Source organism: Drosophila grimshawi, unplaced genomic scaffold (genome assembly GCF_018153295.1).
Source record: "Drosophila grimshawi isolate 15287-2541.00 unplaced genomic scaffold, ASM1815329v1 contig_1377, whole genome shotgun sequence".
NCBI classification, from domain to species: Eukaryota; Metazoa; Arthropoda; class Insecta; order Diptera; family Drosophilidae; genus Drosophila; species Drosophila grimshawi.
Window position 1 is genome coordinate 21,356,129 of NW_025062900.1, and position 27,078 is coordinate 21,383,206.

The following is a 27,078-nucleotide window of genomic DNA, read 5'->3' on the forward strand; positions in this document are numbered from 1 at the left end:
AATTCATTTAATTTATTATTTGACAATAAATAACAATTTTAAGGGAATACGTATAAGTCTGCATTTCTCTATTAATTTTATTAAATTCTTATTAAGAATTCTTATGGCGAAAATATTTTCATGAAGAAACAGCATATTTCAAATATAATGAAAAATTAAAGCATATATGTTCTTGATCAGTATCAAAAAATGAACAAATTAGAATGAAAAGACGATTCGAGATGGAGGCACTAAATGTTATATGATATCTGAGTTGTTCCTTTCCTATTTATAGCAGTGAAAAGTTCTCACACTCAAAAGGAATTTAAATTAATACGTTTTAAAACTGCTGAGTCAAAAATGATGTGAAAAAAAAGTTACGAAAATAGACCGTGTGAAAAGCTAAGCTAAAAAAAAAAGCGAAAATAAAGTACGAACAATATTTAATCGCACCGCTGGCCAAATTTGAGAGGCGGAGGGGAAGAGAAGCTAAATTGGGCGGCTCGCGGAGTGCTCGCGTGGAGAGATGCACTTAGGCCAGGCGAGGAGGCCAACGTTAGTGCTCCTGGCTGGGGAAAGTGGCAAGGCAACGGCAAGTTGATGTTGCTGCCGTCTTGGCATCTGATTGGGGCCCTCCTAGTGCTCATGGCAACAGCGGGGGACTCCACCAATAAGATCATCTTGCCGCAGATACTCAACGGTAACGTCGACAGCGGCAGCAACAGCGGCTTTGGTGCCTCCGGCACCAGCAGTGCCAAGCATAACAGTGGCACCAACAAGTCAGCGGCACCAGCAACTGGCAACGGTGGCGCCACCGCCAACGGCAACACCGTCCTCGGCAGCAACGGCATAATTGTCGCCGGCGGTGTGCCCAATGTGCCAACATCGAATTTAAATGGTAAGCACGCCCCACAATCAACTCTCAATAGCTACTTCAAGACATCAAATAAATATTGCATTTTTAGAATATACAATAGTTGATAATATCAAAAAGAGAACAGAGTTTATTATTTTTAAATTATAACTACTTTAAATATATGCATATCTGTTTAATTTATCGGAAGTAATATTTGTTTAGATCAGATGTGTCAGCATCAGATTATTTAGCATAGTTAGAGGTGTAAATTAAAATCATTTTTTTCCGTTTGGTAAATATAAATATTTGACTATGCATGATAAAACTAAAATTCCAAAACAAAATAAAAAATATATAAACAACTTTTAATGGTAATTTAATTACAATAATTGGTTCAAAATTCAATGCAGAGATTCGGGAAATCCCAATCAGACACAAAACAAAAAAGAGTTTGTAATCCTCCAGTGCTCATTGCCACCATTTGTTGGGCAAAGTTTTTTTTTCGCGTTAATTCCCTTTCAAATTTCGTGGAATTTGTTGTTTTGTCTGACATGAGCAACATAAAAAATGATTTTACGGCGTTTTTTGCTTTTGATTAGATTAATTATCGAATATGTGTTTTATAATTAGTGAAATTTGCAAAAAATATTTATTTTGCAAGAAGTGGAAATTTCAAAATTAACTAATACAAATATTCCTATGGACCTAGTGAAAGTTATCAATTTGCTTCCATTTTGTGGTAAAATTCAACTTACTTAAACATAAAAAAAAACACTTATTTTTAAGAGCTTTTCGCGTTATCCTTTCAAGCCTAGCAAATCAATGATAATTTTAACTAATTCGTGAAGAGGCAAAATTCAGTCATTGGGTAAACGAGCGTTGAAGGTCCTGAAAAAGAAAACCGCAAACAAGAGGTTCGCTATAAAAAAATGAGTACAACAAATTCAATTTTAAAATTTAAGAAACAAAATATAAACAAAGACAAAATTGATTTGTTGTTATCAATTTGACTGCTATTTAATTCGTTTTCTAAAAACATTAAATAAACTTAAACCATCCAGTAGCCAATTTTTTTTTTAATTTTATTTTGAGCAGCATTTATGTTTTAAATAATTTCTGTTTTTTTCTAGTCTAAGTCTAGGAAAAAATGCCTTGGGAAGGAATGTGCCAAAAAATGTAAAGAACTTAATTGTTTCGCACGAATGCTCTGTTTATTAGGCTGATAACAAGTATTTTTTATAGAAATTTATGAAAAAGTCACGTTTTCCTTTTATTAGGAATAGGATTGAAAAAAAGCTGATGAACATTTTCAATATTTGTGTAAGAAATATAAATATAATTTAAATATACATATAAATTTCTGCGATTTATTTGTGTTTTAAGTCGTTAGAGAAAGGCACAGGTTAAAACTAAACTTCGTCATACAATTTAAGTTTCGGATTGTGATATTTAGCAGAATTGTACGGAAAATAGTCGACGGCGATATCGTCTTCAAGAGGTATAAGATAATTTGCTGTATAATATAAATATATTGAACATAATATAGAAAAGATTATAAGGATTATATTAAATAGATCTGGTTAATGGTATATTTGATAAATAGGAACAGATCCTGTTGATTATTCTGTCTTTATTTCAATCCAATGACAGATTTTCCTGTTGGCTAGTTTTAATATCAATCCGAGTCCCTTGAACCTTTCTTGCTTTATTCGTTCGAGGCCATACGCAGTGTATTTGATAGCCAGGTAGTTGCTATGAAGCAATCCAATTGCTTGGGACTTTGCAATTTTGTGTAATATGGCATACTTATCTTGGTTATCTTTATGCCAGCTCTGCCTGTGGGTCTGACATGAGTGTCTGATGCTATCAATGGCACTCGGCTCGTAGGCGCCATACCTCGGGCAATCATATTTACACACTGACAGCGAGACAGACAGGCAGCCAACCAGCCAGACAGACAGACAGACAGACAGCCAGACGCAGATACAGAGAGAGAGAGGGAGAGAGAGAGAGAGAGAGAGAGAGGCGAGTGAAGTGCGACAGGGCGGGATAAAATGTCGCCGTGGGTCATAAGTGAAACACGGCTATATGCCAAAAATTGAAAGCTAGCTGCTGCTGCACAGAGACGACGCGTGAAAAAAGAAAATCCCAGACACAAAAAGGGATAGATAGAGATAGAGGCAGAGAGATATACAAAGAGAAAGGGAAAGAGATAGCCCATGCCGGCTGTCATTGTTCTCAGGTGCAGCCAGAGTCAGGAGTGGCAAAAAAACAACAACAACAACAACAGCAACAAATATCGCTTAACTGTGCGCAAAATTCATTCAGGCAATGCAATTTATGTCGCAACAGGCGACATCAACCATATCAACAAAGACTCCCCTCCCACCACCCTCCCAGCAGTCACCAACCATCAACCACATCCCACCACTCGTTGCTGTTCCGTTCTTTTCTTCCAATTACCATTCAAACTTGTCTCCCGCTCTGGCATCAATTGCTGCTGGCCAATATCATTGCCAACTTTTTTCTGCCAAGCCAGACGTAAAAACCTGCCAAAAGTGGGTATATTGCATAATGGAAAGAGACTGAACAGTTTTGGATATTATTTATAGCCCACACATATATTAACTGGCAAATATTTGGCTCTTATCGATCTATCTAACATAATGATAGGTACTTGTTTTGCCAGCTTTTTAGTGTAAACCAGAATAAATTTCAAGTTTCAAGGGTGTCAACCAATCAAGGCATAAATCTTTTAATACCTTTAAAAATAATATGTGTGAATAAATAAATTTGAATATTTGTTTATGGCGCAAGTTATTGGTTTATTTTCAAACAGTTTGAGCTTGAAATCCATTGCTGACTAGAAGACGAATCCCTACGGCCTCATTACTTTATATATAAGAAATAAAATACACACTTCTCTTAGAGAAAGCAACAACTATTTTTAAGCAAGAAAATTAAAATATTTGGCTGGAAAAAGGCTTCAAAAAGCATTGGACAACAGCATTTTTACAATTTTCTCCACTTAAACTTTGTTTAGTTTTAACTTAGTTGTGATGCATATTCAGCTTAATAATGAATGCTCTAAAACTCTTTTCTAATTTAAATATGTTTTTAAATAGTTTGCTCTTTTATAATTGACCAAACTTCAAGATAAACAGGCTGTTTCAATTAATCTAATTTAGACTTTCCAATCACTTTCACTTTTTCATTCTTTACACTTTAAATTTAAATGTTTTTAAGAAAATTCGTCAACTTAAAGCAAAATAAAGTTCCTTGTTGAATTTACATTGAGCAGGACATCAGTAAGTCGCTTTACTCTATTTTTTAGGCCTTGAGTTGTTGTAGTTTGCCAAGTGGGCGAAGAGGCGGGGCAGACAGGTGAGGGGTGTGGGTGGGCTGACAAAAATTTATATGCAGACACGCGCTCTGGCGCGAAAATTGCAGCTGGATGAAATCCCATGATTATGCAGAGAATTTGACGCTGCTGCAAAAAGGTTGCACGCTTGAGCTGCAACAGCATTTACAATTTCTTCTTTTTTTTTTGTCTGTTCGCTTTTCCTTGTTGCTATTGCTGTTGTTGTTCTATGCTTTATGTTTTTCAATTCAATTCAAGTGCATGCGGCACTGGATGAAAAAGAGTCGACATGAATGTCATGGTTACATTTGCCTTAGCTGCTACTAATTTATGCAACATTTTCCCTTCCATCCACTAACCATTCCTCTGCCTCGGCCAGCTGTTGTTTCATAATTAGATGGTTTCACTCATGTTGTGGGCGTGGCAAATACAATGCTCTATGTCAAATGCCAGAAGGCTGCATTAGTGCGCTTATAGACGAGTGTGTACATGTGTGTATGTGTGTGTTTGTGTGTGTTTGTGTGTGTGTGTGTGTATGTGTGTGTGTGTGTGTGTATGTTTGGGTGTGTTTAGACCCCAGGGTCCAGTGGAATTGGCAACGCTAACCAAATTGTATTGACTTTTGCCTTATGCACTATGCCATATTACATGAATTTCTTTGTATGTGTGTGGTGTGTGTGAGTGTGTGTATGTGTGTGTGTGTGTGTGTGAGTGTATGTTTTCGTGTGAGATTGAGTGTGAGGCTGCCGGGCATTATAAATATCTAATTAGGCCCAAAACTGTTGCATACAAGCGGGCTGCGTGAATCGCAGCCACAGAAAATTAAGTTAAGCACACACAAAAGTTTACATAAATAACAATAGAAATTGAATTCATTAGTGAGCTAGAGTTATATAAGCAAAATCGATACTCAATAATAATGTTATGTATTTCAAATTTAAAATGATGTGACAAAAAGCGAACATTTTATGAATGCATATTCGAAGTGTTAAAAATTATATAAATATTTAGATTATAGTTATGTACACAGACAGATACAATAAAAACGTGACAAAAAACACAACTAGTATATGCATATGTGAACTATAAAATATTACAGAGTTACGAACAATACATTTACTAAAATCTATGTATTTATCCATAAAACTTCTCATTTTTTGCAAACATAGCATTTTCTGAGATGATTGACTTTGTAGAATATAAACTTGTTTAAATATTTAACATATTTTAAATTAATTAATAAATATACGAATCGAAGTTAAGAATTATAATATATATTTGCCACACATTCTGCATAACTAATAAAATTCAAATGAATTTAGTAAAATCATCTAGAAGTACGAAGAAAGAAAATTGTCTTTAGTATATTTGACAACTTTGTAAATAAATTTATTATTTATTTTATTTGTTAATTAAGTAAAATGATTTTCAGAATTTGCACTGTTTTCATAATTATGCACATTTCACAATTTAGCTCGCTGATTAAAGCAATTTTGAGCCTTCTAAGCTTCATTTCTGCCTTTCGGCCATGTGATTCAATAACATTTCTGCTAAACAGTTAATTGAATTGCAACGGTATTTTATTAGTACACGGCTCAAAGCGATTGAATTCAATTAAACAAACATTCTTAAGCCGCACAAAGCAAAGCAAAGTATCTAATGAGTATTTATAATTTGCAGAAAATCAGAAATTACCCTGAATTATTGAAATTCACCATACTCTTGGCGCCTATTTTAGTAATTGTTGATGAATGGATACAAATCGATAGCTTATAAAATTATTTGAAAACTTTTATTGAATTGTATTATTTCGATTTGTGTATTTTTTACATCTTTTAAAACAGATTTTATATGGTAAACTTAACAAATCATTTTCATTGTATAAACATAAGTTCATCCCTGATTGCTTTTAAAATTGATTTTCTTTGTATTCCATATTACGGTAAACATCAAGCTTACTTATTTATTTTAAATTAAAACAAGAACTCAAACGTCAGCAAAAATTCGCAAGAGAAACAAACTGTTTGTTCATTAATTAAATATTAATGAAAGTTGTGATGACAAAGAAGAGAAATTTTAACTGATTGTGAGCAGAAAAATTCGAAGAGTAAAAATTGTTTAACTTGTTGATATTTAAAGTAAATAATTCGAGTCTGAGTGTATTTATTTATATGATTATGTTGACTTTCGTTTGAATACAACTTAATTATTTTACACTGATATTTTGTTTAATAATTGTTATTTGCCTATGAAAATTATGCGCATGCTTTTTTCATAATTCTAAAATTAAAATTAGAGAAAAACAATTTAATTATCAAAATATATATACTTAATTGTTGGAAATACATAATTGGTGTTCTATTTCTATTCATTGTTGCAGTTGTTGTTGAAGAACCCGAATTTACCGAATACATCGAAAACGTAACTGTACCTGCTGGACGTAATGTCAAATTGGGTTGCTCCGTTAAAAATCTTGGCTCCTACAAGGTGGGTACTACGAAAATCTAATTTTGATACATAGGTTAAGTTGCAGAAGTTTTAAGTTTTCGTTTTTGCTAATTGGAAACAGATCAAAATCTCGCAGGTTAAGATTGAATTACTTTCTGCTTAGACCTTAACTGACTAAAAGGAAGCCAAACTGGCACTTATTTTACGATAGCTAGGATCAGCTAAATAGCATTGAAATCCATAACAATTCCGACTGCAAGTCCACTATTCCAATATTTGGTTAAGAAGCTCACTTCACGAAATGCCAAGCCACATTTTTGCATACCTGTGCAGCGGGCATAAACACGTTTAGTGGTTTTCGCCCGGTTGTCCCTTTAAAAACTATTTAATAACATCTAACGACATGCAACATACCACGCTGCATACACCCAGTGTTGCAAGGAGCAGCGCAATGTGCACACGTAGACGACTGCAATTTCACAGCTCAGCATCAGCATCAGGATCACACACAAAAACCCAAAAAAAAAAAGAGAACAAAAATGAGAAAAGTAGGTGAAAAGTAAAAAAGAGAAAAGAATTGGTAAACCCAGAAGCGATGGTAAAAAGCGGAAGCGAGAAAATTGCATCATAGTGTCGCATATAAAAATAAACTCGACTGGTTTCATGAGCGGGCCAAAACTGTTTGTCTGTGTGTGTGTGTGTGTGTGTGTGTGTCTGATAGCTATGAATAACACGCATGCAATACATGTAACCGAGAAGCTGCCTGTCAACGGTTTGGCAATGGAAGGGGCTGGAAGGGTGGGTGAATGGGCAGACGGGTAGTCTTGCTCACCAGCACACAGACACAGCTACTTAAACATGCCATCAGTCGGTCTACGCTTTTTGCCACCTGTTTACCCCCCCCCCCCCTCCCTTACCGTTTTGGCCATTTCATTTACTTGATGCGGTGCACGTTTCTGGTGTGTGAAAAAAGACGCTTTGTCGTCAGTGCTCGTTTTCTTGTTGCTCGCATTTACACCTCAATTTGATTCTATTTCCTGGATATGGCAAGCCAAAAATACATCTAAGATATCAGCTGGCACAGCCACACCCCTCTCTCTCTCTCACTCTGTTTCTCCCTCTCTCTTTCCTTCTCTCTCTCTCTGTCAGTAAGTTGGGCTTAGCTCCTTGAGCCAGCTTTTAGAGTGCTCAGTAATGATGCTCGGAGGCGCCGCTACAGCAATTGAAGTGCTATTCACATTCATAGCATTGCTCCCCATTTTCCATGCTAATGATGTCTTTGGGGTTCAGCTGCAACTTGCCGTGATCCTTGCATTTGTGGTGCAACCATCGAAAAGCTGATTTTTGTGGCATTTAGTTGAAATGCTTATTTGGCTCTTGGGTCACAATGTGGGTCACCAATTAGTTGACTTCTGCTATCGTCATCACTTTGGCCTTTATTCAATCTGCCATCCAATGCATTTCCCTCACTTCATCATTTTCTGCTTCACATTTTATCTAGCCTCGTCAATCGGTTTTCTTTTGCCATTTCTGCCGAGTAATCAAATCATTAGCACTCATTACACGCTGATTTCTTGCAAGCTGCTTAATTAATAAATCATTTTGCGTTTTTTCTCTTTGCTTTTTTCACTTGCCGGACCTCAAGAAAAACAGCTAATAAAATTATTGACGTTTGAATTTGCCGACTGGAAAATACTTTGAAAGCACTGCAAAAAAAATAATAATTGTCTGAGCGGGTTTATCTATCAATTAATCATCACAAAGAAATCTCATCTTAAAAGGAAATCATTAATAAAATGAAAACAAATATAAACTTACATATATGTTGCTTGTATTCATTATTATTTAAGCTAGCTTTATTATCACTTGAGAAAAGCAACTAATAATTGATCATTATTAATACTAAAGCCTCTATCGATTCGAAAAGTGTTCATTGCTCAAATCTAATCCAACCTTCATCATAAAGTGAACAGTGTATAAATATGCTAATGGTGCATGAAAGGAAGAGGCGACTTGTTTTTTGTTTTGGCCCCTTGCTCTTTCTGCTTCATTGCACTTCCACAGAAGTTTTCCAAAGGAAGCGTGAGTTATTTGAATAAAAGAGAAAGCAGCTTGTTTATTAATCAGTTTCCGCAACGTTTGAATAGCTGGTCGAGTCTGTTAGCAGTAAGATTAACATGGAGATTGGTCTGGCAAAACAACTTGTTTACAGCAGATGCAGCTAGAAGAGAACTGTGATACTTGATTTGTTTATTTATTTAACCAGTTTTGTTAAATCAAGTATTGTATGGCACTAGCCTGAGCATTAGTTGCTTAAATGCATACGAATTGAATTTATAATTAGGATAAGACGATTGTTGATATTCGTTCTACTTGACTAATTATTTATTGTCGCTGCTGAATGCATCATTTGTACATTTCTATATTTATTTTCAATTAAGTAAGTGTTGTCTTCTCTTTCGAGAGATGGCTAATAAATGGATTTTGTAAAAACAAATGACAATAACTTTTGATCTTATCTGTGGAGGTGGATCGACTTTTTGATCTCTGAAAGATCTTACCAGAAAATGTATAGGTCAAAATTGAGAAAAAAGGTTACCAGCAATCTAGCTTCAAAATATGTTGACAGTTTGAGCTTTATAAAGCAGCTAAACTCTAATTTTGCAATCGAGAAGCCAAATTTCTGAATTTTATAAGCGAATTTCGAAAATCAAGTGTATTTATTCTGACTAAGAACCAATATAATTTATTAGCCCGTATTTCACTTTTATTATCTATCTCTGTTGCTATTCCTGACTGATGACTGATCGATTACTTTCCACATCTTCCCATCTATGCAAATATTAATATCGCATTTGCAAATAACGTCGAATTTACACAATTATTTTGATTTTGCAGGTCGCTTGGATGCACTTTGAGCAATCGGCCATTCTCACGGTGCACAATCACGTGATCACGCGCAACCCGCGCATCAGTGTCACGCACGACAAGCACGACAGACATCGGACCTGGTATCTGCACATCAACAATGTGCACGAGGAGGACAAGGGTCGCTACATGTGCCAGATCAATACGGTGACGGCCAAAACGCAGTTTGGCTATCTGAATGTTGTTGGTGAGTTGGGTCGGGTAAGGGAAAGGGAAAGGGAAAGGGAAAGGGGAAGGGGTCTAGCAAAATCAACAAGTAAGCGTGGCCAGCTCTAATCAGCAATCGGCCAGCCCCAAAGGTGGGCGCAAAAAACATACGAAAATCCTGTACAAATACTCTCCGTATTAAAAAAATTAATTCATTAGGCTTTCAGAGAGCTCCAACAAAAACAGGTAAAACAAGTAAGGATGCCCGACTATGGCATACCCTGCTAATAGAAATCAGATCAATGTAACAATACATTTTCGATTATAACTCGGGTGTTTCTTGTCCGATCTTAATGAAATTTTATCATTAATATGACTATGTATATAATGAGATATACGGGAGCTTGTATTCGAAATTTGTCTCTATTTCTTATAATCTCTGAGTTGGAAATGGCTAGATCGACTCGGCTTTCGATCCTCATCAATAATACACTTTATGGGGTCGGAGATGCTTCCTTCTGCCTGTTTCATTCTTTTGGACACAATCGTTATACTCTTTTTTATCCATTTTTAATGGGTTAAGGGAATAAAAACAATAACAATGGGAGTGGAAACGGGAACGGGAACAGAACTTCAAACCAGAGGAAGCCAAAAGCAAAAGCAAAAGCAAATTTTGGTGCGTTTTTTAATTTGTGTGTGTGTGTGTGTGCAGCGCACAGTTCAGTGATTCTTTTGGTCAGACGAAATTGTTTTCCTGGATGGCAAACAAAACAAATTATTAAAAATGCATGCGAGATTCGGTCAAAAGGGAGCGCATATTTTTAATGAAAAAATTATGTGCTGCAATAAAAGAAATTAAACAAAACAGCTTACTGTGAAATTGTGCAAAGCCTGTTTCACTGCCAAATATTTGCATTTGTTCTGGCCAAAATCATTTGCACTAATCAGAGCCCGTTACAATACAAATAAAAATAAAATAAAGACATGAAAACGCATTAATTACGTGAGCAGGTAAAAAGTTTATAATTTCATAGCGTTAAAAGGGTATTTTTTAATTTAATGACAGAATATATTTGCAAATGCGTTCGATTCATAAATAAATCAATTGTCAAACGTAAATTGAGCTATATTTGGATAGATAAAAGATAAGAGGATCAAGCTGCCCAGTATAAGGGATAGTAAATATAAAATAAAATAAACGAGAGGAATAATAAATGGAAATCTGAATGACAGCTTCAATTCCATTCGATAGCTCTTAAGCGATATTGGATGGAATGAATATTAGATTTTCTGAATATTGCAATAGCTTTTAAAGTTGTCTCCTAATTGGCCCTAACAAATCAATTAAAATAACGCGGATATTCTGCATTTGAATCAACTGCAAAATAATTATAAAATGCATATTCAATGCTGGAAAAATTGAAATTGAAAACATTTCAATTGCAATTTCCTGTTGCACACAAAACTGACACCAACAAACAATGAAATTTATTACCTATGTATTTTAGCTGAGGGACGCTTAAAATTCAGCTTATTTGGACAGAGTGGGTGGTGATTTATATATGTGTCTAAATGCAGCTGGCACATGCATTTATTACGGAATGCATTCTCTTTAATCTTAAATGGTTTTCATGATTACCACTTGCATTATTTCTACTTAAGCGGATTATGAATATAACAATTTACAGATGGTAACAACTAACTCTCAAACACAGTTGCGCCCTGTTGTTTGGCATTTAATTTGTGGCAGGTTGTCAAACCAAAACAAATTTATGTTCCTTTTTCCCTTTTTGGTACGTTAGATATAAGAAATCCGATTTGATTACGAATTGTCATCTTGATTTTTACCAGAAGTTACTGGTACAATATAGAAGTTTGAAGTGGGAACGTTCTACTCGGGCGTAACTCGGATACTATTTAAGCAAAAAAATTACTAACATTAAACAAATACATATAGTATATCATATAGGTCAGTCAGTTTTATCTTATTATAGGCTAAGCCCATTAGAAATGGGTGTGCAAAGATATTTAAAAAACAGACGCTAACATTTCCGACCCCACAAGGCATATGTATGTATTTATGTATATAGCCAGATCGCTTTGATCCTATATATATATATAAATATATATGGGATTTAGAATAGGTGATAAACAAACAAGAAGCGGTCAAAGCGTTCTGGCAACCTTGTTGCCATTGTCCCGATACTATTGTGAGCAAGTAATTGAGTCAATAACGATATCAGTGAAGTATCAATATCTGATTGGTATCGACATCGGTTGAAGCACTAAGCAGACAACAGTGGCTGCTGCCAGCGATGGAAGAAAGGAGCACGAATAATACATATCGCTAAGTCACCCATTATAATACAACAAATACAATGCATAGCATATTATCTACAAAAATATTCTCACTCACGGGCAAGAGCCGAGAACAAGCGCATCTCTGAGCCTATAAGAGCTAATGACTTGAAATTTTGAATACACATAAGTTCTCGTATTCCAGCTTGAAAAAAGACATTCACATTCAGCTGAGTTGTATTTCAGTCTGATACAGTCTGTTCCGATTTGTGGCTTTTAAAAAATTGTTTCGCTTAGGCTCTGATTTGAGATTCCGATGCTGAATTTCCATCAGTAAACATTCAGTTTTCTATCTCGATTTCAATTCCGGTTCGACTTCTTGATGCGTAGTGAATTTAGTAAAAATTCGACATACCTTTAACGTAACCAACACAATTTTGCAGTGCCACCAAATATCGATGATTCACTGAGCTCCAGCGACGTCATCGTTCGCGAGGGCGCCAACATTTCCCTGAGGTGTCGGGCGAGCGGCAGTCCCCGGCCCATCATCAAATGGAAAAGGGATGATAATTCGCGCATAGCCATCAATAAGAATCACATAGGTAAGTGCAAAAGCAAACGCAGTGGACATCGGCAGGTGCATCAATCATTTAAGCGACTTCAAACGACTCTGACTCTCGTTCTCTCTCTCACTCTCTCTCTCTCTCTCTCTCTCTCTGTCTCTTTCGATTACAGTGAACGAGTGGGAAGGCGATACGCTGGAGATAACTCGCATTTCTCGCCTGGATATGGGCGCCTATCTCTGCATTGCATCCAACGGCGTGCCCCCAACGGTTTCCAAGCGCATCAAAGTCAGCGTGGACTGTGAGTATACATCAAAGGGGGGTAGCTGGGGTATGGGATGGGTGCTTATCAGATTTTACTTTTTGACTGTTTGTCAGGACGAAAATGATAAAGTGATTCTTCCGTTCTACTGACCAAAATTCTGTATTTCATACTATTTGCCCAGCACTTGATGCGTTTACAGATTTGTTCGCACAAACCAATATTGAAATGTTTCAAAAAATTGAAAACATTTGCCTAAATTGTAGAAATTGACCAAAAAAGTAAACACAGCTTTATAGTTTTGGGCCTGGTACAATGATTTTCAATTTATTTTTTGTTACGTGTCAGCCAACATCGTTTGATGGCTAAAAACAACCTTTATGAATTCGTGGAGTGGCCGCTTTTTAGTTTGCTGCTGCTGTTTGCTTTGCTGTTCCGCAGCAACTCATATTTCCATTTCGCGGCTGAGGATTAAACTTGATCTGATAGCCACATTGTAAATGTGCACAGTGGTGGAACTCGATAAATTTTTTTATTTTTTTTGTGGTTAATTTGAATTTGTGAAACGGGAATTGAGTACACATCTTAGTAACTGTTTGTACTTTCGGCGATTTGTTTGCCAGTTTATAAATTGAGAATATATATATATATATATATAACAATTTTAACACTGTATTTTATATTTTACATTCCCTTTTGTTTGATACCTTTCAAATTGTAGCTTAACTGATCTTTTTAATTTGAAACAAATTATTTATTTCCAATTTTATAAATATATTTTTTTAAGTATTTATAAATGTATTTAACAATATTTTATTTGAATACCCACATTTTCTTTTATTTGTTACATTTTAAGTTTTATCTCAACCATTCCTTTCAAGTCCAACCAATTATTTTATGAGTAATTTCTTTTATTTAGGATCATATCTACTTATTTCACCCAATCAGTAAATATACATTTGTCCACTGTTCTTGGCTGATCGTAATTCAAGGCGCCACTTCTGGATGTTGCCGCAATTTTGAAAACAAAAAACTCAGCAAAATAAACGCAAGAAAAAAGGGGACAACTTCAAATCAGTGTGCAGTTGTTTTTAAGATTTATTACAAGCGACAGTCACATCAGATGTTGACCGTGTGCTGTCATGTCAGCAGCCAACAATCGAGGGGCGTGGCCGTCAGGTAGGCGGGTGGTCGCAGAAAATTTGCTCGTTGGCTGTCACTTAAAAATGCCGCAAGCATAAATCTATTTTTGTTTCGTGCTCGACATTCGCTTGGCAGCTAACAAAACAAACTAAACGACAGCCAAACAAACCCCGAGGCCACAGGCCAACACCAGTAGCCAGTATGCAGTAACTGGTACCTAGTACTTACCACCCACTAGGAGGTCACTCCCCAACAGCAACAGCAATAGCAAAAAGTGCAACACGAGTTGCACGCGTGCGAAGCGAAGCCATTAAAAAAGAAGTGGAAATGCCTGATTGCCACAGACGAACCCGGGAACAAATGTGCATTGGCATTGAGTGGGGCACTCAAAGACTGGGAAAATATGAAAACATGAAAAATACGAACAAAAACTAAACAGATTTGATGCACATGAGATTGTTTGAACAAATTATACAAAACTCAAATGGAATAGCATAATCTTGAAGAATGGTTAGCTTAAAAACGCCGAAGATTAAATACCCTTGCAGACCGGAGTCCAAATATCAAAATTTAATTCAACTTATCAAAATTAATGATCATCATTACTTTTTTGTTAATATATTTGTTTACGTTATATCTAAGAAAACAAATTAATACAATCTGTCAACCGCAAGTTCAGGTTTTCCGGCAGAAATATATCTTTTTCAAAAGGTAGTTTTCTAACAAAAATTAATACTCCTTAAATGTGTTGAGATTTTTGTTCTTGGATTTATCTTTTAATAAATAAACTGCTGAAAATATTTTTTTTATCGAATTTATGAAATATGAATTAATCTATATTATTTAGTATTTGTTTATCATGCAGATCTTTCTCTCCAAAAAGAAAAAAGTGCATAAGACCCGTTCAGATTTCAGAAAAATCTGAAAATAATATTTTAGTTATTAAGTAAACATGAATCCTTCGAGACTTGAGTACATTTTTATTCTAAGTGTGACAATATTTAGCAATTTTAAATTCTGATTGGTCTTCAAATTGCAAATATCCCAAAACCAGTGCTCGATTGCAATAGTTTGTATTGAGACCAGGCATATTTACTTAAGCATGGATTTGATTTTTAAATATGGTTGAGACAAATTTGAAAGTCATGTCTGTCAAAGAAAAAAAAAAATAGAATAAAATAAAATAAAGTGTGCAGCAGCTCCCCAAACAATTTGTTAAAACAACTGTGACAGCTTGCATATGTCCTTTAGCCAGGAAACACACACACACACACACATACATACACTGCTCCTTCTTCCTCTATTTTTTATTTCTCTTTTACTTTATTTTGCTGTGTGCTTCTGGCGTGCGTTGCTTAACAAACAGGAAGCAACAAATTCAGCTACTGTTTCCGGTTTGAGTGTGCGTCTGTGTGTGTGTGTGTGTATCGAATTTGTTTCTTACTTTTGTGACTGCATACTGATTTGTTTGCTTTGTGCAGCACCAGCAGCAGCAGCAGCAGAACATAAGGACGACATATGCTGCAAACGACCCTTAACCTGAGCCACTCCAGCAACAAAAAAACACACAATTTCTAGCCTTTTGGTTTTCTGAATCGTTAACTTAAGCAGCTAATTTGGTATGCAATCCAGATATTCAGCATTTATATAATTTCTTGGGACTTTTTATACAATTTGTCGACGCTTAGCAGAGCTTTAAAACACCGACAACTGACTGAGCTCAACTGGCTTACATTTCACCCAGTGCACAATATCTCATAACGGCACAGAAGAGGTGAAAGCTGAAAGTTGAATCTGATATGAGAATGGAAAATTATATACAAACTGTCGACTATTAAATATTATAGCTCACTTAATCATATGATCTGGGGTTAAATATATAAAGCTGTTTTAAAATTTGCGATTCATGATAGGATATGTAAAAATAAGGAACAAATTATGGAAATGCAATTATATTATTTTTTAAATGCTTATTATTATATATGGCGTTTTAACTTAAATAATCTCTTAATCACTTGTTGTATTTTCACTATCGATATTAATGCGATAAGGAATAACTCATGTATATATAAAATTTACTACTTATATTCGAAGATATTTTGGCGTCGGTGTCCAAAATGATTCCTTCTGCTTGTTGCATAATTTTGCTAAGCTGCATTACAACATTTTTATCAATCTTTAATTTAGATACGATTTATTATGTATTTACTTTTATTTATTTATTAATTTTAAATTAAACTAAAATTTTTATTTTGAATAAATTGCTTTTTTAGGCCATATTAAATAAATAAATCAATTTAATAAATATTAATTCCAAATAGTAAATTATCACTAGAATCACATGTTTATCGTAATTTTGTATGTAAGAGTAAAAAATAAATTTATTTAATACTTCAATATATATATAGATATATATACGATGACTGGCAAAATGATAATGCCCAGTGTAAGAGAATAGATGAGAAAATACTGAAGTACTTAACGACAGGACAAACATTTTCAGCATTTCCTGTCCAGTCCTTGGCGGTGATTTAAATTACAATTGAGTGGCGACAATATTGTAAGAGCTGAACTCAAGAAAGCAGCCAACGAAGTTGCTAAGTGGCCAGCCAGTCAGCCAGTCAAGTAGCTGCAAAAAAAGGTCCTGAGTCAACAATAATTTAGAATGGCAGTAGGCGGATGAGTGGCGGAGTGGTGGGTGGTGCGAGATGGGTGGTTGCGCTGAGTGGTTTGGTGCTTGCGCCTCAGTAGTCAGTGGACAGTTGAGTGGCAGTTTTGTCTAGCAGCTCCGAGAAAACTGCAAGGTGCCATTGCTGAGTGTAAACAACTTGAAAATTAGCAGTTAATGAAGCCTCGTTACGGCTGAAAGGAGGAGGATACAGCCAGAGATTGCCGTTAAAATACACCGGCATTGTTTGGCGTAAAGGTAGAGTTGATTGCACCAAGGCATGTTAGTGCAATATTTGCGGAATTAGTGTAATGGCAAGTGGACAAGATGATGGCAACGAGCTGATTGTACTGCGATTGACCGAAAGGGGTCGACAAAAAGGGGGTGCAGGAGAGAAAGTAGAGAGTAGACAATAAAAATGGACAAGGGAATTGGCCACTGCACGTGCCATTTGAGGAGAGTATGATAACAAATACAAATTGGAATTGAAAATCAGTTGACAAGCGTTGAAAAGAAAAAAGGATAATTCAAACATTTGATTCTCAATCAAATTAATGGGTTCTCTTAAAGCTTGCTGTTCTGTGACTTTGAGACTTCTGCTCTCTGTATCAATTCATATTTTAAAACGTATTTCAAGTTTCGTCTTTCTTGTCTAATTTAGAAACAATTATCATTATTTTTGCAATTTATGCAATTCGATTAAGGCATCAAAATGGCAGCTTTCATTTTGCTCTCAATTTGAATCAGATTATTCTATCATAACGACGGGAACTTCAATGACCATACAATCTCTTTAATCCATTTCGGTAACTTTATAAGTTGCTCCTTGCTGCATATTGACTAGCAAAGTTTCAAGCCAAATTTATGCATGCATTCTATTCATTTCGCTCGTCCAGCATTTATATATGTATCTGTGAGTATATAAAGAAATATATATATATATATATATATGGCAAATGCATGTATATAGTGGTTTTTTTCTGGCTTTGGTTTATGCAAATGCAAGTCGAGCAAGATCTTAAGTATAATTTTTTATGCAACTGATTTTCATTTAAATTGAGAGCCAAGACAAGTCAGAACTATACGAGGCTGCGCCTTTTCTTTGCCCGGTAGGAAAAGTTCGCCTTACCTCACACACACACACACACACACACACACACACACACACACAAACACACACACACACACACAAACACACACACAAGTCATATTCAAAGTGAGTATAAATAGGAAAAAGAGAAGAAAAAAAAAAACTATTTTTCTTTCAGCGAGCGCAGCTCATGAAAAATCTTATGAATAGCATTATTCAGTATTTTGCTTGGCTTGTTTTTTTCCTCAACGACTTGGAGTCTATTTGTTATTTGTTATTTGTGTGCATCTGTTGAGCTTCTGCGCCTCGTCGGTAATTTCTATAAAAGGACACCTATACAAAAATATGTCAATGTGCACCGAAAATCCCTAAAGGTATACAAGACATACTTAGTATCCCAAACAGAACTTTTGCCACACTTCAGGTGCACTACCGCGCACATTTTTAATTAAGAGATTAAATGCGAGTCGTATTTTCCACCTACTTTTTTCCTCAATGGGCACTAATGAACATTTTTTTTGTATTTCTTTGCATTTTGCATTTGCCACAGCTATTGTCAGAGAGATACAGAAAGAGATATAGAGAGAGATAGAGAGAAGTAGAGCATAAAAGAGAGGATCCCGAGTCTGTCATCATCATTAGACTGAGCAGAATGGCTTCTCCATTCATTCATCGGTTTTACCTTGTCATTTTGCGGCTGTTTTACCTTTTGTTGATTTATGCGACAGGCCATGAGCTGGCAATTAAGCTGCGGCTCAATTCTGAAGGGTTCTCCAGCCTTCCCCTCTTTTTCTGAGTCGTAATTCCCTTCTGCCCCAAGCCAATTGAAATTTTAATCAGCTTGAACACAAATTAGCGTCGTTTTTATGTTTACGAAAAGTAGCCTTAAGTATCTCTGCCTTTTGACGGTTTGGCTGGTCACCTTTTAGTTGTCTTTTTTTTTAATATCCTTAATCAAAAGGATATTAAGTGTCACGCGGCTTAAGTGTGACAAAATGCGCAACTTAATTAACTTGTCAACGGGTTAAGTGACGTGACTGGATATTGTGGACGCTGTAGTGCTTTGCAGCAAAGAAGAGCCTTGAAACCTGAAAGTTATTTGGATTAATGCCGAAACTTCACAGTGCTGATGATATCAGCCTAATTAGTTAAGTGAAAATTACTCAAGTATAGCATAGTAAAAGTACTATTATATTTGATAGCTGTTCTGCTATTGAAACCGATGTGCTCTCAAAGCAAATTGAAGTTGAATCACTAAGCAGACAATATGGATTGTATTAAAAGCTAAGGAATTGCTGATAATCTCAGTAATTTACATTGAAAATTGTTAGCCCTATTTCTAAAATAATAATTTGTTTGACATAAACAAGTATTTCAAGTGTTTGAAGTCTGAATTTTTAATAGTATCTAAAACATTTCAGTACAAAAACTCTTCAAAAATTATACACTTCAATAATACAACGCGCATAAGCATTTTGTTAATGCTTTTAAACATTTGTTTTAATAATTGCTTCTTTAAATAAATACTTCTATTTTTTTCTTATTCAACATCAATTTTAGTTCCGCCCATGTTGCTCATACCACATCAATTGGTTGGCGCACCCGAAGGTTTCAACGTTACCATCGAATGTTTTACGGAGGCGCATCCAACATCCTTGAATTATTGGACACGCGGCGAGGGACCAATCATACATGACTCGTATAAATACAAGTAAGTTGAAAGCACAAATTTGTAGTACGATCTTAGTAATCTGCCTTCCAAGTTTGGTAGCTGTAGCTCTTAAATTGAAGGAAGATATGGGCTTAGAGGTTACCAGCAAGTTACCTTTCAAGTTACCTTCCAAGTTTGGTTAATCTATCTTTAGAATTGTTGGAAATATGCTGGCTTATTGATTTATACTTTTCGAAATATCGGCATTAACGATTATGGGCGTAGGTGTGGGCGTGACCATAAAAAATATGTTATCGGTTCTTAAACGCGCCTACCAGTAACATACCTACCTAATTTGACGGCTCTAGCTCAAAAACTGCGGAATTTATAGCCACTTGAAATTTATTTCGGCGAGGGGCGTGGGCGCGGTGGAGGTGGGCGTGGCATATGCCGATCTTTGAAGGATATTGCCAACAACCTACCAACCAAATTTTGTGACTGTAGTCTTAAAATTGTGGGAGATATCTGGCTTTATCGATTTGCGAATATCGATTTTTATCGATTTCTTATAAAAATACTTATTGTGAAATAATCCCAACCATAAGTGAATGCTAAAATTTTATTCTTTATTGCCACAAGTAAGAAATTAGTTCACAATGGTTATTGGCTGGTTAAATTAACCGTGTATTTTCCAGATTAGTTTTATATGTGTGGCTCTAATTTAAGTTTTGATTGGTTAAATCATCAAGAGCAATTCAGTATAAATCGATAAACTTTTGTTTAATGTGTCTGCATACCAGAAAAGGTGATTTTAACCATAATCTTTTACTGTTCTGCTTTTTCTAGAGTCGAATCGAGCGTCGGCGTGCCCGCTTATAAGACCCACATGAAGCTGACAATTATCAATGTTGGCAGCGGCGATGATGGCATTTATAAATGCGTAGCCAAGAATCCGAGAGGCGAAACGGACGGCATTATACGATTATATGGTAAGTAAATAAGTTATAATCGCAAAAATGCTGACAGCAGACATTCAGCACACGTCGTGCAATTCGTCAGCTTGTTCAAAAAGTTGCCATCAAATGCATTTTGAGTTGTTTGACAAACAAAAGTTGAAAGAACTAAATAGCAAATGCATAGTGGAAGGCAGTTAAGGAAAGTATGTTGCGTATACGCAGCATGGAACATTAGTGTTCTGGAAATGAAAAGTCAGCATTTGAGTAAGTTGTTTGTGTTTTTATTTTAATGGAAATTGCCTTTTTCGTGAAATGTGTGTGCAGAGAGTAAATAAGTGCGTCTTGGGGATGTGTTCAAATTAAGAAATATGTGGAACAAGCAATTTTTAAAACAATATTTACACAAGTCGCACGCTGAAATGCGAGGCGTAAAGAAACTTTGAATAGCTATTATAATATTTAAGAAATATTTAAAACTTTATCATTTGGCTATTAAATCAAGACTCCAACTAACTTATGAAATCTTGTATCTTTTGTTATTTGTGTGAATTGTTTGTGTCTCAATTGCCGTTTTGATCACAATCAAATGTTTGTCTGTGTTTGTGTTTATCTTGGAATTAACCCATACAATTTCATGTTGTGGCTTTTAGCACTTCATAAAATAATTTGGGTATAACCACACATTGTGGCTGGTTGTGGTTGGTTAACTAATTAAGCAATTTAAATGTGCAATGATTCCTTCGACAAGCTGCCTGCTTACAAACAACTCTGTTGCTGTCTTCATAGATTATTCTACACGATAAAATAAAATATATTAAATAAATTCCTAAACAGAAGAAGAATCTAAAAACAGTATTGGAAAATGTGTTATCAAATATTCCCTTTTCACCGCACTGGCTAATTAACGGCGACGTAGATTACTATTTTTTAACCTAACATTCCTGTTCCCACTAGAAAGTAATCCTCTTCCGATATGCACGACTAACTACGCTCTGCGAGTTATTTGTTCATCTTGTAAATCCTTTTTGCACGGTGAAAGCATTTTTATTTAGCACAACTCTGGTAAATATCTGACCAAGCGTATCTGTGCTGAATATTTACATTAATGTTTTGATATAATGCTTAGCGACTACATTTAAATATGCTGAAAAGTGTTCAGATTTCGGTCAAGAAATATAAATTTAAGCAACTGAAGCTGAAGTGCATTAATTCAATCCCAATAAAATCGTAAAGTTACGTAACGAGCTCTGGCTACAGCTGGCTAATTAAGAGATCCATGTCCGGAGGTGAAAAAACCTCACCCACATATTGAAAAAGTGCCGCATTGGCCCTAACGCGAATTGACAAATTTCAACCAATTAGCCATTGAGGCGAAAAGCAGAACAAAGAAAATCTCAACCGCAATAGCCCAGAAATGGTCGGACTTAATTGCCTGGCGCTCTGATGACCAGCGTTCCGACCTTCTCCTTCCAAAGAGGGAGAGGGAATAAGACGGATGCCCAACACCTTGCAATGTGGAGCGGGGGTTGGTGTTGGCATTAGGGTTCGGGTTTAGGGCGAAACGAAACGGAACGGAACGAAATGCCCTAAAGAAAGTGGGGTAAGGCAGCTGAGCTGAGGCATTATCAGGCCACTGAAAATCAAGTCACGTGCACTCTGCCTGAGGTGTGGAATTGGTTGGGCAGGGTTTGCCGAATTGTCCTGACGGAAGTTTCAAGTCGATGCGTTGGGAAGAGATTGGCAATGGCTGGCCTGAGTTGGGCGGGAATATGCTGTATTTTTACTCACATGTGCTACGAACTTAAATTTTCTTTTGCATCGATGGCAAGGAAAGTGTGTAACTTTTCTTTTTGCAACTCTCTTGAATTTTGTAGTTCAAGCTGGGAGTTAATATCACGTTTTTAGTTTAATTACGTGATGGATTTGCTGAGGGCAGCTTAAAGTTGCCAAATGTGGTTTGGACTGGCTTCAACTACAAACTAAATTATACATCAGAGTCGGATTATAAATAATTGTGGAATGAAAAATAATAGGTCATCCATTTGTGAAGAAGGAAATTGGAACTAAATCAAGTCTGGCTAAAGTTCTGAGTATTGTTTAATTAAAGTCAAAATGATTTTAAGCATCATCCTTCAAAATATCGCAAAGTAAAATCAATGTTTTAATTATTTTCTAATGAGATTCGCACAATGAGCGTTCAATATTTAATTTAATAAGTACTATCGTGACCAATAGCCGTTTGACAATCAAAATGATTATGCATATTTAAAATAGTGGAAAGTGCAGAATCCTTTTTAGGCAAATGAGCAGAAAAATGGTAGGGGTGGCATAATTAAAACGTGTTTTCATTGAAAATATCTATGATGTTGTCGGGGAAGCTGCGAGCTTTAATATTAATGGGCAAATGCAATTTGCTGATGATGGGCAACAGGAGGACAGGAAAGGGGCGGAGCTGAGAACTGTGCATATTGTCACATAATGAAAACCCAAAATAATTAGCATTTTGTTATATCTACTCGGGCGTATGAAATAAATGGCGTGAGAGATGCCAAAGAGACAGTCAAAACAAAAACAGGCAGCACGAGTTTTAAATAAATCGCATAGCAAATCAAATGGAATGAAACTGGCTAAAAATGGCAAATTTGATAAATTTACATGCCAACTTGGAGGAAAGCAGCACGAATAAAAATAAATGTATGCAAATGAATCATAAACAATAAACGCAAAAGCAAAAACAATAAGACAAACTCGGCACCTACTGCTATTTTGACAGAGTAACCAGAGCATATGGCTGTTGTATCAACAAATTGAATACAGTATAATATCGGGGAATATTTACATTACTTGAACACAATAAATAAGAGGCTTTATTTGACCAGATCACAAATTCTCTTCAACAGTCTCTTATCCCCCAACAACTGCCTCTTCGGGTCTCTACACAAGCGAGTCGCATTGGAACGAGAACGGCAATAATATTCTCGGCTATGGCAACTCGGACTCGACGCGTTCGATTTACGGCCAGGATAAAAGTGAGTAGTTGGGCAGCTGATCGTCAGCTGATCATCAGAACAATTCGAGATACTCGCTGGCATCTTGTTCATTTTACCACAACATATTTTCTTTTTGTTCTCTCTCTTTCGTTCCCTCTGTTTATATTCCCTTCTTACTCACTCTCACTCTCTCTCTCTCTCTCTCTCTCTCTTTCTGTGTTTTTGTCTCTTGTGCTCTCATCATCATAAACAAACCAAACAAACAAAAAGATACGCGCTATCAATCGAACTTGAATGAAATCGGTTTATCAGAACAAAAATCCTTCCTAGATAAATCGCAGACTGCGATAAGCGGAAATGGCAATTCTCCGGGCGTCGCCGTCGACGGCAGCAGCGACAGCGCCAACTGCGCTGTGGCAATAGCGTGGCTGGCACTGTTACCAACATTAATGTTAATGACGTCACTTGGCGCGGTTGGCTCTGGACCTAGTTAAGTGTGAGTGTGTGTGTGTTAACTGAGAGCTACATATCCGTAAGGCTTGAGGCAAACAACTAGCGCAAAACAATATCTACATACTAATTATAAACAACGAGTACTCATATAGGCCCTAGTTATGACCTAACCAGACCCTAGTTATGATCCGCCCCCAGAAAACAAACGTATGCAACTAAGCCAAACAGAGCTTGCTGCACTGATATTGTGACAACCCTAAGAGTAACCTTAGCAAACATAATAGCTTAGCATTTATCTATATACACATCTATATATATATATACATATATATATACAAATATTTAAACATAATTACGTGTATAGTTAAAATTTATTAACTTTCATAAGAGCAAACAATTGCAATTTAATTTTGCATTAACGCTTTTGGGCTTAAAGAAGAAGCAGATTAAAAATGGATAATTAAACCTTTTAATGCACTCAAGTTGAGTAATGCTTAAATAATTATATGATGACATATATATACACACACACATATATATATATATATATATTTCTGCGTTAAACGCTAATGGCATTTGTTTACCCATATACGCACACAAACACACATACATGCAGACTTAAATGGACAAACGCCTTGAGGTATGCAAAATTAAATTGCGAAAATAGTAAAAGCAAACAACAACAACAACACATATCGAGTATAAAAATCATTTAAATTAAATAGCATATAGATACGTATATAAATACACATGTGAATATGCAACTGTGTGTGTTTATTATTAATTTGTAGAGTCCTCTGTGTTAAAAGTATTCGTCGGTATTATTAATAGCTCTCTAAGACGGTATATGGTCAAGCGCTTTATAGCTAATGCTGCTCTCAAATTGTAAGTACTTAACTGAGTTGACGAGTTGTTAATGTGCTTCAAGCCTAAGATTTTCAATAGAAAGTAGTACACATAATCATAGCTGCCACACTTGACTTAGTTCTAAATATACATATTTCCAGACTTTGAACAAATAAATCCAATCAGAAGCACAATATTTTGTATTGCCAGCAGTTTTCCAGTTTTTCTCATTTATCTGTTGAAATATTTAAGCATAAACTTAAGTAAATTGTAACTAAAGCTTATACATTATTGTAAAAAATACTTCATGCAAATGTTAAACATTTAAGAGTTGTGTTGCTTTCAATGCAAAACAAGAAGTGTTAATTATACATATAAATACATATATATATATATATATACATATACATGAATGAGTTACGAGTAAATGCAAAGCTAACGGCACACAAGAATACGCATATAAAAATACATATATGCATATCCATATATATATATATATACATATATATATGTACGAGTTTATACATAAGCCCATATAGACATACATATATATACAATATAACTATGTAACTTGTATTTAAGAATACGAAATGAGCTGTAATTGCAATGGCAATGGCGTTGATATAAGCCCAAATCCAAATGAGCAAATTAAAATAAAAATCAACAACAACAACAAACAAATAATAAGTGTATATGTGTGAAATGCTTGATTATCAACCAAATTAAACAACACCAAGAACTCAAACAGCCACCACAACAACAACAATCAGCACATATTTGCAATACGTAATGAAACAAATACGAAGGTTCTGGTCTGTTCTACTATTGGACCAAAGAATACCCTGTTTCTATGCAGATCTGAGAAATACTAAAAAATGTTGCTCCTTTCTAAGGTAAGTGCATTTAAATAATAAATATTTATTGTCGGTAGATCAAGCACTACTCATTGTCCTGCTTTTGCTTTTGAAAAGATAATTAAGATTGGATAAAGTTGAAGGATTCCACGTTGAATATATATTCTTGAAGCTGATAAAAATCTTTTTTGCTTACCAAGATTACCAGTCCAAGATTAGTCAATATAAATGTTGCCTCTCGCAATCGTGCGGGTTTTGAAATGTGTAAGAAAATTAGGAAGTAATCAGTCTGATACTGCTAGGCAAATATATTTTGCACACACGCTTCTCACTATATGCATACCCTTCTGTTTCGCATTTACAGGGTATACGAAATACATCACATTAATAAACAATTAGTTGTTTCGCAAAGTGTGAGGTAACTTCGAACCTATTGAACCGCAATTATTTTTTATGCAATTTAATTTATTCATTTTTTATCACGCAATTTTTTCAAGAGAATGCAAACATTAAAAAAAATGTGTAATAATAATAATAATAAATTTGTCATATTCAATTTAATTATCGTGCACGTAGTTTGACAGAAATTCGAATTTTTCATTGCAGTTTTTCAATATTTATTAATAAATTTAAGTGCAAATCTTTTGATATTGCTAATGGGAAAAGTGGATTCGGTTTGTAGCGGATAAATGGGAAATATGTAGGAACTGAGAGATATGTCAATTAAAGTGAAAATCGATGGACTTGGCAGTGAAAAGTGCCTTTTAATGGTCAAATTACATAAAAAACTTTCGATGTTCTGAATTTATGTAATTCCAGTTTTGCTGGACACACAAAATCATCATGTGATCTTTACATACACTCAGAAAATATCAACCCGATTTTTTTTTTAAATCGCCAATGGATACTCACCTTATTATTCAGAGAGTATATCGAAGACGGAGGTATTTTTACAATTTAAAGAAAGGAAAAGTTTCTAAGTTTCAGTGTGATTTTTTTAATGTTTTTTTTTAAAGTAAAGTTAAATCATTTGTGGAATTGTGTTAGCAGCAGCCGCTGACAAGTGCAACAAGGCCATTAATGCGCTTCAGCATAGACTTTCATGTTTAATTATTGTTTCTTTAAATATCATTATATTATTTAATTTCAATCAACATGCTTTTATTAATTACACTGAACATTTGTAAAAATTTATTAAATATCGTTAGACAATGTAAAATTTTAACTAAAATTTTCATGCAAACAAATTTTTTAACGTTTGCCATGGCTCCCATTCCACTAATGTTTTCTCTTAATAATTTACTTACTAAGAAGAGTCCTTCAAATTATTTAATATAATTAAATTGTAGGAAAACAAAACATAGTTATGAGAATGTTGCCATGAAATTATGTCAACAGTAACTCTATTCTGTCTACAGTCATCTCAGGCGTCACAGCAATTTAATAACATGCAAGTCGTAATTTTCTTTTCGAATTTTCTTATCTGCCAATTAAAATATTACATTTGATTTTAAAAAGTAACGATTCAATTAAGCTTTCAGTTTTTTTTATTTTTGCATACTTATTAAGAGGTCTGGCCAAGAAG

The 27,078-nt window shown here is 35.2% G+C and overlaps 1 protein-coding gene across 2 annotated transcripts; it reads left to right on the top strand.

Annotated features, from left to right (window-relative positions):
• Nucleotides 1-275: 275 nt before the first annotated feature.
• LOC6566572 (lachesin) lies at nt 276-24,093 on the top strand. Of its 2 annotated transcripts, none has more exons than XM_001993079.3 (9): nt 276-877; nt 6,577-6,683; nt 9,543-9,759; nt 12,461-12,619; nt 12,753-12,881; nt 19,304-19,454; nt 20,241-20,383; nt 23,251-23,379; nt 23,611-24,093. In XM_001993079.3, exons 1-9 carry the CDS (start codon nt 580-582, stop codon nt 23,832-23,834), a joined length of 1,557 nt encoding a protein of 518 aa, XP_001993115.1. In that variant the 5' UTR covers nt 276-579; the 3' UTR covers nt 23,835-24,093. The 2 variants fall into 2 exon arrangements, with proteins under 2 accessions (XP_001993115.1, XP_032595269.1); XM_032739378.2 differs by having other exon boundaries at nt 277-877; nt 23,671-24,093.
• Nucleotides 24,094-27,078: the final 2,985 nt, after the last annotated feature.

Bases quoted from the DNA above. Each gene is read 5' to 3' on its own strand.
- LOC6566572 (XM_001993079.3), top strand. From the start codon at position 580: ATGTTGCTGCCGTCTTGGCATCTGATTGGGGCCCTCCTAGTGCTCATG. The intron at 878-6,576 runs GTAAGCACGCCC...TCATTGTTGCAG, and splicing joins GCCAACATCGAATTTAAATG to TTGTTGTTGAAGAACCCGAA. The intron at 12,882-19,303 runs GTGAGTATACAT...CATCAATTTTAG, and splicing joins CATCAAAGTCAGCGTGGACT to TTCCGCCCATGTTGCTCATA.